Source organism: Natator depressus, chromosome 4 (assembly GCF_965152275.1).
Source record: "Natator depressus isolate rNatDep1 chromosome 4, rNatDep2.hap1, whole genome shotgun sequence".
Classification (NCBI taxonomy): Eukaryota; Metazoa; Chordata; order Testudines; family Cheloniidae; genus Natator; species Natator depressus.
Genome location: NC_134237.1, coordinates 19,457,011 through 19,475,775, shown reverse-complemented (window position 1 = coordinate 19,475,775; position 18,765 = coordinate 19,457,011). Strand labels below are relative to the sequence as shown.

Here is an 18,765-nt window from a genome sequence, read left to right as displayed (position 1 = left end):
AATAGAAGAACTGTATTCTTCCAATGAATGTGTCTGATGGGAAATTTGAATCTCTCATCCTCTTGGGTCCGTGAGTTCTTTCATACTCAGCAATGGAGTATCAAATCTCCACACTCTAATTTTAGATTCTCTTTGCACAGAGCATTATTTCCGAAGTTCTAATGCAGTGATCTGATATTGTTTGGAACTAATTATGTTCTCAATAAAGGGCAGTAGTTAATAATGATCTGCAAATTCTTTTTTAATAAGACTAATTGTAATCATCCATATAACTAATTGCTAAGCAAGAACACCTATGATACAGTATCTCTGCATTAAACAGCTGCTCCGTAACTCTGCATTTCTACTTACTTGAAAATTAATGATGCTTAGCTGTGAGTCTAACAGCATTCATGACAGCAGGCAGGTCTTCTGCACTCATGTATGTTTCCATTTTGATCATTTGATCAGCAAATCCAACATGAGAGCTTGTAATCATGTCCATATTATTGGATTTAGCTACCTCCTCTTCCCATTCGTTGTTTCTGGCAGGCTATTTAGCCTATACTTTTGTTTCATTTAGAGTCAGAGCCTAAAACAGAAATTGAACATATTAGAGCAAGCTAAACTGTCTGTAGTTGCAGTGCGGATTTGGAGAGTTTGGCAGAATGAAAGCAGTAAGCACTGCTGTCTGCTTTTTGTGTTGCTCAGGGCTGGATCAATTAATCAAAGTCAGGATCAAGTCTAATGTAACACTGGAGAGCAGGTCCCCATTTGGAGAAATGAAAACACAGTCATAAGGGATTAGTACAATGTCCTGGAGTCATTAAAGGTGATGCTACCCAAAGATATGTGCACCCACTCAGTAAGGTCAAAATAGAAGGATTGTTCAAGTGCATTAATCAAACTTTGGGCTGAGCAAGGGGTGGCAGGTGCTCAGATACTTTATCATAAGGACTGTATAAGCTATAGCTAGTTGGACAATGTTCCTCCCCACCCCCATGGAAAATTTTCATTTAACAACCCCAGCAACCTGAAAACAAAAATGCTAAAAACGAAAACATTTTGATTTTTAGCCAAAAAACTTCACTTTTTAGTTATCAGAAGAAAACCCAAGTTTTTTTTTAAAGGAAAGCAGACCCCTTCCATGAAAATATCTGTTTATCAAAAAACAATTTTCCACTGGAAAAAAGCTTTAGTGGAAAATGCTTGATCAGCCCTAATATCAGCTGTTTGGACCAGGGATTGTTGTTTACTATGTTTGAACAGTGCCTAGCACAATGAGGTCCCAGTCTGGTTGTCCTAGGTGCTATCACAAAGTAACAACATAAGTACTTAGATAGACAGCAGTAGCAGGTAATTTTCTACTGGTAATGCTACATATTTAATTTAATTATGGATCACCAGCGCTACAGGGCCCTTTTTTCCTCAAGTTAATGCATCTCTTCTATCTGCTTTAGTATAGTTGGAAGTTTAATCAATACATACTTGAAAGTATCAAAATATGCTTTATTTTCTTGAGGAAAGATTAAGGTTGTGCTTCATATTTAACTCCCATTTGCGTTGCTGAGGTGAGTAGTCCTATTAACTTTATAGTTACAGGAAAGAAATTAAATTTAGAAGTTAGGGATAACGTGAGGTTATGAAAGAAACCTACATTTTGGCTGTTTGTGTGACAAATAAGACTGTATATTCCATAGCTGCAGAATTTACAAAGGAATCTACTCCCAGTCACAGAACTGTGCTCATTTTTACTTTTTAAAAATGATTGTGTTGCTAGCAATTATAAACCTTGAAAATACAAACCAATTATAAACGAATGCAGTGTTGTCATCCTGAGTTTTTAGACAGCCTGAAACAATAGTGCTGAGTAGCATGAACTGCCCCATTCATCTCAATGACCAATTAAGCTGTGTTTTTAAATTTCAGAGCTAAATATCAATATTGTTAATCTAACAACGAAAGTGTTTATTCTAAGTCCCAAACTACCTCACAGGGAATGCCCCAAAGTCTTTGGCATATCAAAAACTGAACCTGTGGGAACACCACAAAATAAATTGAATTTAATATAAAAATAAGTACTACCATACTCATTATTTTATTTATTTAGATCTGTAATTCACTGTAACCTTTTTTTTTTCCTTTTAAATGAAGCTGGCTCAGAATTTCCAGTGTGCCACAAAATTCAGGTGCCTGAAACAGAGTTTAAGTCTAGCTTCTTATGTGGTGCCTCGGTCCTCAACTATAATCTTCTCACAGATAAAGTTTGACTCTCAGATCAAAATGGCTGATCCCAGCTATGATATTGTGCTCACAATAATGTATATACAAAAAGAAAAGGAGTACTTAGTATCTAAGGTGCCACAAGTACTCCTTTTCTTTTTGCGAATACACACTAACGCGGCTGCTACTCTGAATAATGTATATGGAGTTTTCATTGATTTGGGGGAGAGACATGCATAACAGAACTGAATGTCGGAGTTCAAATCTCCTTTGACGACCAAAGTGTTAGAATTATGCCCAAAGCTAGCAGATTCCTGTTACTATAACTTGTTTTAATATGTTAATTAAATATTTTAATATTGTTGTCTTCCTAATAGGGAGTTCCATAGTCAAGCTTCAATCCTTGGGGAGGGAATATGGTCTAGGAGTTACAGCACAAGACTGTGAGGCAGGAGGCCTGGGTTCTTGACTCAGCCATTGACTGACTGTGTGACCCTGTCCTCCCTGTGCCTCAGTTTTCCCATCTGTAAAACAGCAGATGTTATGCTCATCCTCCCTTGTAAAATACTTTGAGATCCATGAATGAAAGCTGCTACATAAGTACAAATTATTAATTATCCCAAAGTCTCTGTGAATAATCCCTTTGAAGGGGTGTCTTGGATAAACAAGTGTTCCCTTAATGAGAGTCTCTAGGCTTAGGGTTCCTTCCTCTTAAACTGGTTGGTTTAGCTTAGGCTAGATCCTTTCTCCCTTTTTTAGACATTCTGTTCTCTTCTATATATATTCTATATAGACTGCTAGGACTGGATGATGGGTTGGATCACTCATGCCCTGTATTGCTCATTCCCTTTGAGGCATCTGGCACCGGCCTCTGTTGAAAGCCAAGATACTGGGCTAGATGGACCATTGGTCTGACCCAGTATGGCTATTCATATATTCTTATATTTTATTGCACTCACCACCAAGCACCTTCCAGTAGTGCATTAAGTGATTAGTATCTGTCACATATTTATTCTCTCATCCTCTCTCCAGGGGAGAATTGGAATGTCTTGTTTACATGTTGCTTTATATTTATGGTAGAGGAGGCAAGGTCAAAGAATAGAGCAGAAGGTGGTGAAGTTTGTGATAGTTTTTAGTTCCTGAAGGAGTTCATTCCATGGTCTTTGACCAGACACTGAGAAAGTTTTGTCTTCCTCACTGGCAAGCTTTCCCCTGATTGTTGTGCATACTTGCCTTGAGACAGCTGGCTGGCTGGAATGAACAGCTTTTCTTTCTTCTCCTTTCCCTTCATGCGACTGGCCTTGTGGAAACCAGCTGGAGCAATCAGCGTACTTCAGAGGACTATCTGACTTTTGGATAACCAAGAATTTCAGCTAACTAGGGTGCCATAAATATAAAGGGAAGGGTAACCACCTTTCTGTTTCCAGTGCTATGAAATCCCTCCACCTGTAAAGTGTTAAGAAGCTAAGGTAACCCCGCTGGCACCTGACCCAAAATGGCCAATGAGGGGACAAGATTCTTTCAAATCTGGAGGGGGGGGAACAAAGGGTTTGGGCTGTCTGTGTGATGCTTTTGTCTTGAACAGATCAGGAATGCAGCCTTACAACTCCTGTAAAGTTAGTAAGTAATCTAGCTAGAAAATGCGTTAGATTTTCTTTTGTTTAATGGCTTGTAAAATAAGCTGTGCTGGAGGGAATGTATATTCCTGTTTCTGTGTCTTTTTGTAACTTAAGGTTTTGCCTAGAGGGATTCTCTATGTTTTGAATCTGATTACCCGGTAAGGTATTTACCATCCTGATTTTACAGAGGTGATTCTTTTACCTTTTCTTTAATTAAAATTCTTCTTGTAAGAACCTGATTGCTTTTTCCTTGTTCTTAAGATCCAAGGGTTTGGGTCTGTGTTCACCTGTACATATTGGTGAGGATTATTATCAAGCCTTCCCCAGGAAAGGGGGTGTAGGGCTTGGGGGGGATATTTTGGGGGAAGACGTCCCCAAGTGATCTCTTTCCCTGTTCTTTGTTTAAAACGCTTGGTGGTGGCAGCATACTGTTCAAGGACAAGGCAAAGCTTGTACCTTGGAGAAGCTTTTAACGTAAGCTGGTAAGAATAATCTTAGGGGGTCTTTCATGCAGGTCCCCACATCTGTACCCTAGAGTTCAGAGTGGGGAAGGAACCTTGACATAGGGTAATTGAGGTTTAATTGTAATATCATATGATTTGTCTGTTAGCTGCTCTGTCCCCAGAAAATGTTACAGAAATCACTTGTACTGAACAGTCAAGAAGTAGCAATTATAATACAATATAGAGACCAACAATACATGAATGGATAATAGTGGAAACAAGAACAAAACACAAAAATCAATGTGCTGTAACTTCTTCGACAGATGGGTTTTGGGTGCTTCTGAGTAGAGCACACTTGTGCAATGGAATGTATCCAGTACAGGGTAACATTCCAATGATATCAGCTCTTCATTAATATATTGCTAGAATTGCAACAGTCCAGTAGATGTACAAGGAGACCAGTAGCAAAAGGGTTTATATTACTAGCATCTTGGGATGGAGTGGGTCTGTTTGATTCCAGGATATGCTCAGTTCTGTCTCATTGACTCAGAAATACTTGCAATCATTACTTTAATAAACTGCCAGACAATGTCTGTTTCTTTTTTCCACTTGTGTGTGTTAAATATGGGTGAAATATTCAAAATGTATATTTCATTAATATTGCGTTAGTATCTGTATATTTTGTGGAATATATGCCATTTCTACCAATCATTAAATGCCAAGGATATGTACTTTGAAGGCAAATGAAACTAAATTTGTATTAGGTGTGGAAATTGTACTTTGGCTTTGGAGTGTTTTAAAAATGTTGTTCATTTTATACCTTGCGGCAGTTTTACCACAGATGTTTATCTAAAGAACAGTTTTTATTAATTTTTTTCCTAGCATGTCATAAACTTACTCCCCTGGAATGCATATGAAATTGTGAAAGCTGTAGATGAAATTTTTTCTGAAAGATCAACTTTCCACAATCATTAAAACAAACTAATACTGGGTTGATTGAGAAATTAATTCATCTAAAGCTTCATTTTACAGTTTTTGTATGCAAAGACTTGGTCTATGCTTTATAATTTTTTTCTTTTAAAATATCTTACCTCCCGCTTTGCTTTTACTGACAATAATACAATATCAGATCCTTTAAAGTATGTTATATTGAGGTAGCAGTGGTTTTATTGTGGATGTTAAAGTTTGGAATGTTTGTTATAGGTGAGAAAGACAGGCTTCTCTCATGCACAAATGGCTTTGGAAGAGAAGAAAACTTCTGATGGGGAGAAGGGAGGGGCAGGCTAGATAGCCTATGCCAGAGAATCAGGCGAGAAGCTGGTCAAGGTCCTTTTAATATTTAAATTAATATAGTCGGATTTAATGGTGATGAAAGTTTATCAGGCCAATCCTGCTTTGTAGAAGTCAACTGTGTGTATATAGTATATTGTGTGCAAAACTCAACTCAACCTTGTCTATGGAGCTACAACTGGCGTCTCCATAAAATCTTTGATATATTCCTTTACACATCTTCGCTTTTCTATACACAAAAATTGAAAAATGAGATTCAGTAACATAGCATTCTACAATCAAAAAAGTTTTGGCCTTATAATGACTGTAGGGCATAGAGGCCCCAACCAGGATCAGCACCCTGTTGTGCTGGACACTGACCAAGCATAGTAAGAGACAGTCCCTTGCCTGGAAGAACTCACAATCTAAACAGACATGATAGACAAAGAGTGGGAGGAGAAAAAGAGTCACAGATAGTTGAAGTGACTTGCCCAGGGTCACACTGTGCATTAATAACAGACACAGAAATAGACCCAGGGCCCCTGGGTTTCAGTCCAGTCCCGATCCATTAGACCATGATGCCCTATCCTTCAATTCTTACTCAGGCAGAATTTCTGTTGGCTTCAGTGGAAGTTTTGCCTCTGCGAGGACTGCTAAATCAGGCCTTTCATTTTATTTTTTTTAAAGTTCGTGTTGGATTATGTATGAGGGTTTTTTGCATATATTAAAGGACTGAGAATAGAAGTCTGTGTGCTTACCCATTACAGCAAAAGATACGTGGTATTAGGACTGTGTAATTGATAGTTATCAGTGAGTTTTTATAAAACAGTAAAAGATTATTTCTTCTTCTTACGTTAGAATACTCCTTTATTACTGAGAATAGGACTTTTTTTTAAAAGCTCCAAATTGCCCTAACTATCAAAGTAAAAAGGACCTGAATATATAATGGGGAATAAGTGTCTACACAATTAAAAAACAAAGAACATTTTTTAAATTTGAAACTGAAGAGTTGTGTGTTCACCTGAGAAATACTTCAGACTTGCTTTTCCAAGGACTTTAATGAGTGTGTGATGGGATTTTTTAAAATTCTTTCAGTGAGTTTAGTACTTGCCAAAACAAAGAGCTTTCTACAGTTAGAGTATTTATTTAATTCTTGACCTTTACATCAGTTCAGTTAATTTTTCAAGGACAAAGTCTTCTCTGTTTAATATTTTATATTTAAAAGTTCTGTGTGGTTATAAGAAACATCTTGCAAGGAGTGACATATGGTCTGAAAACCCTCTGGGTGTCCAGCAAAGAAGGAGTTAATTTCTTGCTCTCCACTATGCAATTTTTGCTCACCTAGGATGAATGAAATATCATTAATTTTTGTCATCATCCCCAAGCACTCTGACTAAAGGCAGGCAAGTATATTTTTGTCCTTGAGCTGGTAAAGTTTTGAGAGCCTGGTTCTGAGAGGTTCTGTGCACCTCTGCACTTGGTGTTATGAGGGTCAGCACTTGTGAAAATCAGCCTCTGTAACAATTTTGCAGTCTGTTCTCTCAGGACCCAATTCAACAAAACATTTAGGCACATACTTAAGTCCTGTGCTGAACTGGGGGCCTAAATGTGCAGGAAATTTGAACTCAGCTCTCCATTACTGATAATGGTAGATATGCCTATACGGACCCAGGTTATGCCTCTCCTTATCTGAACGTAGAGGGGGCCTCCATGCATGGGCTTTCCTTCTTCCATGCGGAAGGATTTCAGGTGTCCCTACAGAACTGTTCCAATTTCTAGACTTTGGGTGATCCATGCATTCCAAGGTGTATAGAGGGAGAAGGAATGAGGGAAACACATCATCCCCCCCTCTATGCTCGTGGAAGATAGTGTAAAATGAATTAGTGCAGACGTCTTCTGGAAGCTGCTGTAGACAAGGGGAGTCCTTGGTAGTGTGGCTGCAATGGAATCAGGTTACAAGGGAACTGGTTGAGGGCCAGAGTCACTGTGGGTTTCAGGTCCTCTGGGAATGTGGTCCTGGCCTCCTGCGGATCCCAGAGAATCTGTCAGGTTTGGGGGATGGGGGACTTTTCCTTGGGAGAGAGACACCCTCTGATTGCCCCTTCATGAGATGATGAGATTCCCATGGGAAAATATTACCCTTTGTTAGGTTTTACCCTGGAGGGGACAATCTGGGCCATAAATCCCCCCAAAACATTTAGAAGTGAATTAGAAGTACCAGCAACTTGGTGTTTGATTCTAATCTTGGATGTGTTGACATGCACCACAGTCTACTAGTGTGCATGATCTACTATGTGCAAGCTCAGGGAACTTTTCAGTACATCTGGAGGTGGGTGTCCACCTGTCTGAGATGGGAATGAAACCTAATGATTGCAAATTGTTATGAAATTCATAACTCCTCGTTTAATCATTAATATAAGTAGTTAGTTCTCCGAGATAAAATGAAGTACTGCATATAGAGGAGATGGTGCCTGTATAGCCCAATACATTGAGCATACCACTGAGAATCAGGAAAGCAGGATTCTATCCTAATTTCTGTCCCTAACTCTGTGACACCTTGGTCAGGTCTGCATCATTTTGTGATGGAATACTCAAGAGTCTGAGTTAAAACTGGTTCTGTTTATTGCCAGAATCATGTAACTTTTTGTTCTTCTTCTTCTCTTTACAAGAGAATATGTGAGAATAATTGAGATTTAGGGTAAGAAAAATGTAGTTCTTAGAGTGAGATTCCAGTAGCATCACTCCAAACTTTAGATATTCAGTGTATTATACTTCAGTGCTCAGATCATGCATGTTCCAGCAAAGGAGAAAGGTCTACCTCTCTTTGAACTATGCATGGAATAATTCAAACCAATTTTCAAAACAGGAAATATTAAAAAACAAAACAACCCCTCCCCCAAAAGTATGAATCTTTTGAAATTAGCATTCTTCAAGAACAGTTTGTCTGTTACAGATGAATTGATGAGAAGATGCCTTATCTCAGACAGTAGGAACTGAATGTTATTTTTTAAAACCATTGCTAGAAAATGTATAGATAATTTTGATAAGAGGAATAACAAACTCCTTCTTTCTTCCATGCCATGAATTTTCTGAAATCTTTGTTTCAATCAGATATGTTGAGGCAGCACAAACTATTTTCAGCTTTTCCTCTTCAAAGTGAGTACATAACCAAACAGCCATATAAAGATATGCAGTACATTCAACCTCTACCCCCCACACATACGGTACATTGTCTTATGGCGATGTGATAAATGCAGAAATGCTTGATTTATCACCCCATAAAATTACAGTGACAAACCTTACTTTAATATTGGGAAAGTCATGGTATGTTGGGCTGGGAGTAGGTTATGATATATCATAGGGTATCCTGCAGTCCTGATCAAATTCTGCAGTTTACAGCCATACAGCCTCAGGTTTTAATCTTATCATAGTTGATAAATAAATCTGTACTGAGTGTGATAGCATGGTTTACCTCTTCCCGGAATCAGGTTCCAGCCATGACCCAGTTTTTTGGGCTTAGGTTATTTGATCTTCTGGCCAAATGAAATGTTCCCCTTCCAAGTTAAAGAAAAGTCCAGATATGATCAGGAATGCATGTCCTTCACCCCTCAATACAGGACAAGTGTTTCCTTCACCCTCTCTAGGCTGAACTGTTCGATAGGTCTTTCGCTAGGGTCCACACTAGTCTTTTCCACTGTTGCAGAAGGGTAAGGGGCGGGGGCATTCCTCCTGCCCTTTCTGGCAGTTGCAGGCTGGGGTCTCTAAACAAGGATAGGTGCAAACACCAGGTTTCAAGCCTACACCACAACCATATTGCCTCAGGCCTTTCCCTTCATATTGCCTTTAGGCCTCCTCCTGGGCTATCTCCCAGGCTTCCTTGCTGGGCTCCCTGGCCCCTTTCCTGGCAAGACCCCACAACAGCCGCTGCTCTTTCAAATCTCTCTTGTTTCCTGAAGACCATCCCCATCAACTGCTGCTCACCCCTAAGTCTCTTCTTGTTCTGAGCAACAGGCAGCGCTTTTATACTCCTTCCTGGGTGGCCTTCCTATGGTAGCATGTGTGTCATTAAATTTGGTCAGTGCCAACGACTCATTTCTTATGAAAAGCACCAGGGGATCTTCAGTGCCCAGCAGTGGTCAGGGCCTTCTTTTTTCCCCCCTTGATCTCATCCGAAAGTAGACACCTCCAGAAACAGTGTTGGATGCAGATCCAAACATTGCAGTTAGCCCCTAAGTCTTGAATGGGAAGTGCCAAAACCTTGGTACCAAACATCCCTGAACTTTGGAAAAGCTTGGATCTCAACTGAACTTTACCGCTTCGACCCATCTCTACCAAAAAAAAAAAAAAAGTAGTTAGATATTTACTGATGCCGAATTCCTTTTAGATTGCCCTCCTTATGTCATGCTTGTGAATGTACACTCCCATTGTGGCTATGCAATGACAATGTTTGGGAAGTATTATGATAGCACTGGCAGGGACAGTGTGTGTGTGTGTGTGTGAGAGAGAGAGAGAGAGAGAGATGGAAAATGTCAATTTGTCGAAGTTAAAACTTTTTGTGGGAACCCATCAGTGTCATGTTCTGGGTGCAATCCAGACTAGTGAGGGTTGGTGTCACTGAATGTCCTGTAACCCTGGGCACCTTAAATTGCTCTGCTGCTGTAGGTCCCTTGTCTGGATGCAGCTAGTCAGGGCACAAGTATGTACTGAGTGTCTATGTGATAAGTGGCCCTGGACCAGCAACTAAGATTCCAGCAGCTTGCTTGCTACACCCTAGCCACACTCTGGTCTCCACCAGCTTTGTGTTATGCCTGGCAAGATGACCCCAATGCCCCCCAGTTCTGAATTTTCCCAAAACCATGTGCTCTACAACCTCCAGCCCTTTCCTTTCAGAGGAATAATAAAGTTTGTTTGTTCTTCTAAAGAAACAAAATACACAGGTTATCGTGATAAACTGGAGTTAACAATCACTTCAAACACAGCACTGGTTTGGTTCAAATGAAAAGTAAAACAAGTTTAATAGCAAAAGGTGATAGGATTTTAAATGAGTTCCGTCACAAAGAATAGAGTTTAAATGGTTACAAACAAAAGTGAAAAACACTTTCTAGAGACTAAAACTTAGCAAATTAGGCTTGATTGAAGGTAAAAATCGTATCACGCTATCTTCCAGCAAGATGTCTTGCAGCTAGTCAGGATCTTCCACCAAGACCAAAGTGTTTTTTAGGTGAAAGACAACTTGGGATTCTTTACCCCTCTCTTTCATAGTCCAGAATCCTTTTAAAAGATGCAGTGAAGGTTACCTCCCCCCAAATTAAGCTGTGAGGAAAGCAACATGGAGTCTGGTGGTGAAGGAATTTCCATGCTGGTTTCTTCCCCCTCTGGTGTTGACTAAAATGCAAATTGATCTGTTCCAGACCTCTGTGATGCAAATGAATGGCTACTTGCGATATCAGCTTGTCCTTTGTGTGGGAGAAACCTGTTTACCCACTCGCCCAACTTGTTTGGTAAACACATTATAGTTCCATATTTCCTTCATATTTGTGTGGTCACTTGGTAATTACTGTACACACATCGTGCAAGAATATGTGGTGGTAGCTTTCCAGTGATACCTTACATGATACATATCAGATACAGTTTATGATATTAGCAAACTGGGGTGCATTGAACTGGTCACTGAAACTCACTACCAGATACCAGTGAGTCTCTTGCTCTGGGATGCAAGTTAGGGTCACCATCAAACTTCACCAGGAAGGGTTTCTCAGGTCTAGAATGGAATTGAGAGAGCAAGAGAGACCCCAGACTAGCCAATAGCTGCAGTGGTGGGGCATTCAACTGGGATGTGGGAGGTACAGGTTCAAGTGCCTACTTTGGAGCAGAGACTTCAACCCAGGTCTCCCACATTGACTCATTCTCTCTCTTTTCATGAAAAATGTTATAACGTTTCAGTTTCCTCTCAATGTGAAATGAGAAATATTTTGAAACCTCAAAAATGTTTGGAAGATGAGAAAATTGTTTCCTGCCCAGTTCATATCAAGATAATGCATCAGCATGTAGTCCTACTGAATGGGGATATGTCCTCTAAACCTCTTCAGTGAGAGAATTTAATAATCTGCTAGTTTCCAGAAAGCAGTGAGATTATGACTAATGTTAATAAATATATATATAAACAAACCCTCTGTGAAATGTGGAGCTTCCTCAATAACTCATTGAGCAACGAGGCAGCAATCTGAGACACTGTAATGTGATGCAGAGAAAGTCATACACTTGCTTTTCATGACCAGATTGTTCATTCATTCATTAAAAATTAAGCACATGTGGGAGCATATGGTACAATTCAGGTTGCAAACACTGGTGGGCATTTTTTTCTTTTTATGGTTTCTTCAGCCCTGTGCAGGCAGAATAGGGTAAAATAACTCCAATAAACTTATTACTAATTCACAGTACTTCAGCCTATCGTTAATGCACCGTTATTACAGTCACATAAATATCTCAAGACCACAGTGTAGAATTTCAGGACCGTGGTGGTATCTCCATCAAAGTAGGATAGTATTTCTCAGGATTAGCTTTTACATAATCTTATTATATTTACAAGGCAAAATTGAAATTCTTCAATATTTGTCTCCTTTTCTTGTAAAGCTAGCAGATTTTTTTTATTTTGGTGCAATTAAGATTTTTGCCTTTTTCCTTAAAGCAATCCGGCTTCTTGGCAGAAAACCAGTGGAGATTTCTGTCTATGCTCTAGCACAGCTACTCATTTGAGCAGCCTTATTGGCACTTGTGCATTTTTCTGTGGTGCTCTATATTAGAATTATAGTATGCCACAGTAGGGCTGAGATGAGTAGTAGGAGTTGAAGGAGGGACCATAGACTCTTTCATGATGGGTCAATAGACCAAATGAAGGTAACTCCGCTGTCCCTGCAATTCTGGCCACTGAGCTCTAAGGGCTCAATTTCACTCCAGCTGGTGTGGGGAATTTGTGAATTGCACTGGCTTGCACGTAGGGAAGATTCTGATCTAATGATTTCAAGTTACTACCAAGCTAGATTGTGTTTAAACAGGTAACCTTTCCTAGTAGTCTGAAAGCTCTGGAGCCTATTACCAATCCACTGAGCCACCCCAATCTCTTTTATTCATATAACTGAATAATAACTCACATGTTGTTTTCATACTGTGAAATCAGGTGGATAGAAATTGTAATTCCAAATCAGCAACAGGCAGGTGATTTTGACTTTTTTTTTTAATTGCAGGTATTTATGAGCCGCCATTTCTTGTACTACTGCAGTGAACCTACCCTGGATGTGAAGATTGCCTTTTGTCAGGTGTGTGTTCCTTACAGGTAAAACAAGGTACAGTATATACTTGTACTTCCATATTTGCCATCTATATTATATTGACACTGTAGAATTACAGTAGAAGCCCAGTGCAGGCTACTGAATTGTGAGAATTAACCAGCAGAAAAACACAATAGAAGTGCTTGATAATGCATCACAGAGTTTACTTTTTCACTTAGTTTGATGATCATAGTTTGGTTTTAATCATTTATGACTGTGCTTTGTAATGGCTAGTGAATGTACTGGAGTAATTTTTATACAAATAACAGTCTTAGGCCTTTTTACACACAATGTGGAATTGAAATAAAACTTGGTTTTAATTCACACCAATTTAAATTGAATCAAAATAGGACACTCTTAATCTCTGAGAAGTAATCTCTTAAAAGTGTCCACATACAGACAAGCACAGAAATATCCAAAAGGATGAATGAAAACACATTTTTCTTATTTCCTTTCCCGCCTTTATATAGGTAAACCCTTTGTACGGTAACACCTCACTACAGAACTGTTCTCTAACCTCACTGTATAACTCTCTGCTTTTACATCTTTGCTAAGAGATGAGGAAGAGTGACCAAATTTGTGCATGGAGTATAAAGTGTATGGTTTAATGAAATGTGTGTGATTGCAGTTCCGCTGTATTTAAGCAGCAGTGTAGCCAATTTTGTACTTTTAAAATTGATCTTGAAATTCAGTCGTGATGCTTTAAACTCTACAGGACTGAAACTAAACTCAGTAAATTAAGTGCAGAATGAAAGCGGATTAAGTTGTCCAATTCTTGGTCCTGTTAGTTAGATTTGGGAAGTTTAGCATTCATACATGTTCAGCAGCCACAAATCTTGGAGACATTTTCGTTATCTAGGTAAGCATGTTTTTTTTTCCTATTCACTTCTCCTGTAGCGTGACTAGTGCTTGAGCGCTATCTCGTCATTCATTTTTATGGTCTGATGGATCACCAGTAATCTGGGTGATCACAAGAATAATATGTGTTTCTTGATTGGTGAGAATAGTGTTGCATCCTTAGAAAGAGCATTAAAGGTATTACATTTAATACTTAACCAGCAAATGATTACAGTGGGTCCAAGTAACTGAAATTCAAGTAAAAAAAAGTAATATTTGTTCTTTGGCAGCATTTAATACAAAGCAGTAAAAAGGTTGATTTTTTCCCACAAATATCTTTTCCTGTTCTCTGCATTTCACCAGGCATTCAGGTTCAGGGTGGATCTGGACCATATAATTTCGTTTTTCAATCTGACAGTCTGCTTCACGCATTTTCTTTCCCCCCATCCTCCTGTGCCCGAGGCATTTTGTCTCTCTTTGTTTCTCATCTACATATAGATCTTATTTGCTCAAATTCCCCTTGTACTATAACCATCTATGGCAGTTAGCAACATTTCATAATTCATCCAGACTCACTTTTTTGTCACCATCACAGAAAGTTACTATTACTTTTCATCCATAACTCCCTGACAGAGCTGGGGACACTCTTTCCATCAAAACATTTGTACTGAAGCAAAATGACTTCTCAATGTAACTACATTTTCTGCCCCAAAAATCCCATTTTCAATGAATTTTTTATGTTTACAGTTCCTAAAAAAAGTGGTTTTAGGTTTTTTATATCCCCTCGTCGAAGATTCCCCCCCCCCCCAATTATTTTTGTTAAATTTTTCATTGGGGGGAGGGGGGAAATCATTTTCTGACACTCTCTACTTCTTAACTCTATCTTCTCCCTGTCACTGAGACCCCAGTGTAAAGTTGTACAGGAATCTTTACATATAATTCTCCTCTCCCACTTGGAAGTATGCTGTATGCAATTATAATGCATTAATATACAAGAGAGGCATCTGACCACCTGCACTGTGATCCTCCAGTCTCAGATGAAATGACATCTCAAATGGTGTGTGCTTCTTACCTATCACACCTGATTTAGATTTGAGCAGGGGAAAGGTGGTGTTCACCCTTTTTCTTTAATATTCAGAATTCCTCTTGTTAGACCAGTGATGCATGTCAATTAACGGTTTTTCTTGCTGGATACAAGGTTTTGGAAATAGATCTAATAGTGACAATGCTGCTGTAGTTATTCCTGTTCAGTTCATTTACTCTTATTAAAAAGGATTTGGAGACACATGTAGAACTGTATTTATGTTCAATGAATTGGACAAGCAAAATAAAACAAAAGTAACAACAACTCTGGCAGTATTTTTAACACTAAATGAAATTGATTGTGTTATAACTGTAGAAGGTTTCCAAAAAATAAATCATGCAGTAAGTGGTTGTGAACTGTGCCAGACTGACATACTGGAAATTGTAAACTGTATCCACAAAGCAGATACAACGCAAACAATAATTCAAGCTCCATCACATCGGTCCACCAACGTGCCTGAGCCTTGACCCTTTAACGGTGAAAAGCAAGTTCAGTCTCCATGCTGAGTGAAAGTGATCATGAAAGTGATCCATGATTTTAAGGAAAAGAAGGAGTGAGAGCAGATGAAAAAGGACAATGGTTTCAAAAAAGCAGACTTCAACAAACTCCGGGAACTGGTAGATAGAGTCCCATGGGAAGAAAATCTAGGAGAAAAGGGGGTTCAGGAGATCTGGCAGTTTCTCAGGGACAATGTTAAAGGCACAACTTCCAACTATCCTGATGCAAGGGAAAGATGGGAAGAATACTAAGAGACCAGTATGGCTGCATCAGGATCTCTTTAAAGACCTGAAATGTAAAAGGAATCTTACAAACATTGGAAACATGGACACATTGCTAAGGATGAGTACAGAAGAATAGCACAAGCATGCAGGGAGAAAATCAGAAAGACTAAGGAAAAACTGAACTGCACCTAGGAAGACATACAGGGGAAAAATAGTTTTTATATGTACATTAGGAGCAAGAGACAGATGAAGGAAAGCATAGGTCCATTACTTAATTAGTGGAGTAGAAGAGCTAACAACAAACAATGCCAGGAAGGCTGAAAGTGTTTAACCTTCATCCAGTGTTGAGAAAAAGGTCACTTTAACTGTGTTGTGGGAGACTTTTGTCCCTCAGATGCATTCAGAAACTAAGAACAACTCTTTAATGTTTTAGTGAAAAAATGTTAAGTAGCAAATTGAAAGAACTAGCTGGGGTCTCATTCAGTGTGAGCATCAATGTAGAGAGGTCAGCATGTACAAATTCAGTGCTGTGACCGGGTGCCTGGGATGGGCCACGCTGAGAATGCCACAGTCAGGGCAGACTGCAAGAAATAGGGCAGACAGTCCCCAAAGCTATAATCAGATTCACCAATCCAGTAACAAAAGATCTTCTGCAGTACCACATTGGTTAACCAGAAGCCAAACACAGTCCCCCTTTAGGCATTCCTGCCATTGGCTCCCATCCAGACAAACAGGTCTAATGTGGTAAGGGGTTATTGGAAAACCTAATTCACCATATGTGAGATTCTTGCTAATCACAAGGGATTAGACAATTATCCTTGGGTCAATATGCATCTCAGATTTTACAGAAATATCACGCTGTCAGCCAATCCTTAGTAAACTAACTAAAGATTTATGAATAAAAAGAAAAGAAGAGAGTTATAAATAGTTAATAGATCATATACCTACAAATGACTGCGAAGTCCTTATGTCTGGTTCGTAGCAGTGATGGAATAGCCCACTGGCTTGCAAAAGTCTCTCTGGTAACTTCCAAAAGATTGGAAGGTCCTCAATCCATAGTTCAAAATACTTGTTTTAGTTGTAAATCCACAGTCCAGAGAACTGGAGCAGGAAAGAAGCAAAATGGAGGCCTCTCAGGGGTCTTTTTATATCCCTTGCCATGTGCATGGAAATGTACTATCCCAAACAAAGCCCACAGCCCCTATGGAAAGTTAATGGCCCAAGATGGAGTCCAGGGTCACAAGAGCATATCACATGTCCTTACATGGTTTGCTGAATTACAAGGGATGGCCATTGGTCCTCACTGTCTGAGGCATCCAGAGGAAGAGCTGTCTGTATGGGATGAGTTTCTTCAATGGCCATTTGTGAAAGTGGAGTGTCCTTAATGGGCCATCAGTACATAGCAGTCTAGTCCTAATGTAAATCTATCTTGGGTGTGTCACTCAGGAACAAAACACATGTTGGCAATACAAATACATAGTCAATATTCATAACTTTACATACAAAATGTGATACATGGATGTAATCAGGATAATCATACTCAATAGATTGTAACTTTTCCATTGATACCTTACATGATACACTTTTTGCAAAATGTGTTGCAGTTGTATAACAGTGGTAATATCAATTATGTAAATGCTCCTCTTCAATCATACAGCATCACAACTGCATTCTTCACACTGCTTGTGGCTTTTCCAGTTAGCTGACCTTGGGCACATGTGGCAGCCTCCACTGCTGAGTTTGCTAGGTCCTCTCCTAGTGGCTGGTTTTCAATTGTAGCTGCTTTGATGGGCATGGTGAGATGATGGGTATACACATTCATTTCTACATGTGCATCTATAAGTCTTTCTAGACTGACAAAGAACAAGCACTTTCTTTGTCATGGTCAAATGTGGTGCCAAGCAGGATTGTTGCTGACCCAAATGATGAAACTTGCAGTGTCAGTAATATCAAGCATGTTGAAGAAAAGAATAAATGTCTACCTATTTGTCTTATGCCTGCAAGACTACATTCTTGCAAGATGGTCCGTGTTATCAACACCACTTTTAGCATCATTCGAGTGGAGAATTATGTAGAGTTTCTTTTTGTCTCTTTCTACAACCTTATCATGATGCATTGTCAATAGAATTATTACTGACTTGCCCTTCTTGCAACATAGGGAACCTGTTTAGAGTAGCCCAGCAAACCTGAACACTGACATTTTTTTTCCTCGGCTGCGGTGTGGATGCATCTCACTCGCTTGTTTTGTGAGATTGTTCCAACATAGGTCACATTTTTGTTGACTATATCTTCAGCAAGCTGAATACTGGTGAACAAATTACTCCCAACTACATTTTCCCCAATTTTATAACAGGGCTGAACACAAGCTGCTCATTGTCTGAAGATAAACTTGATGAACAATTGATGGAGACATGGTTTTCCTTTTCAGAGCAACTCTTGACATGATCTGGCATAACGTTATTATCATCTAATATGTTGTAATCACATGACAACTCACTTTCAGAGTTGTAAATCACTTTATAAGGTCAGAAGCAGAATATTATGCCTGTTTGCCATCTTGAATTTTGCAACACAGAAAATTCCCTCGAGTCTCCTGAGCCTGCAGTGTTTGGAGCACAATATTTAGACACCCTCAAGAGTGTGAGGCAAAGAGGGCCTGCATCAGTCCATTCTGAGTTGAGGATACTTAACATGCCCAGATTTGAAGGGACCAACCTCCTTGGAGTACCTTCTACCTTAGGGTGACTGTATGTGGCAACCACTGTCACTGCAATGTATTATCAGTGAGCATTTTCTATTATAATACAAGATACTCGCACTAGAAGCAAATGTGCAGGTAGAACAGTGCAACACATCTGGAGTACATTTGTACCCCACATATTTTTTTTGATACAGAAAAATACTTTTTTTTTTCTCCCTGGATTGCGTATATGTGCCTAGGTCCTAAATCAGCATAATTAGAGTGCCATTAGTTTGTTATTGCAATTTTTATATGCTCGCAGCTACAACATTACCCCATGAATGTGGATGAGGGTTAACGTCTATTTTGCTTTAGTCATCACTAAAAAATTTGCAGAAAGAACAGGAGTACTTGCGGCACCTTAGAGACTAACAAATTTATTAGAGCATAAGCTTTCATGGGCTACAGCCCATTTCATCGGATGCATTGAATGGAACATATAGTAAGAAGATATATATATATATATATATATATATATATATATATACACACACACATACAGAGAAGGTGGAAGTTGCCAT

At 39.2% G+C, this 18,765-nt stretch overlaps 1 protein-coding gene across 9 annotated transcripts in view; it reads left to right on the top strand.

Moving 5' to 3' along the window:
• Window positions 1-18,765, top strand: part of MAPK10 (mitogen-activated protein kinase 10) — a 241,583-nt gene that overhangs the window by 105,217 nt on the left and 117,601 nt on the right. For 4 of the 9 annotated variants that reach the window (XM_074950544.1, XM_074950534.1, XM_074950542.1 and 1 more), the window contains exon 3: window positions 12,778-12,876. Coding sequence is in view for 4 of the 9 variants with exons in the window: in XM_074950540.1 (XP_074806641.1) it covers window positions 12,784-12,849 (66 nt within the window). In the remaining 5 variants the exon portion in view is untranslated. The remainder of the gene's footprint in view (window positions 1-12,777; window positions 12,877-18,765) is intronic. The other 5 variants (XM_074950540.1, XM_074950535.1, XM_074950539.1 and 2 more) reach the window with 2 other exon arrangements.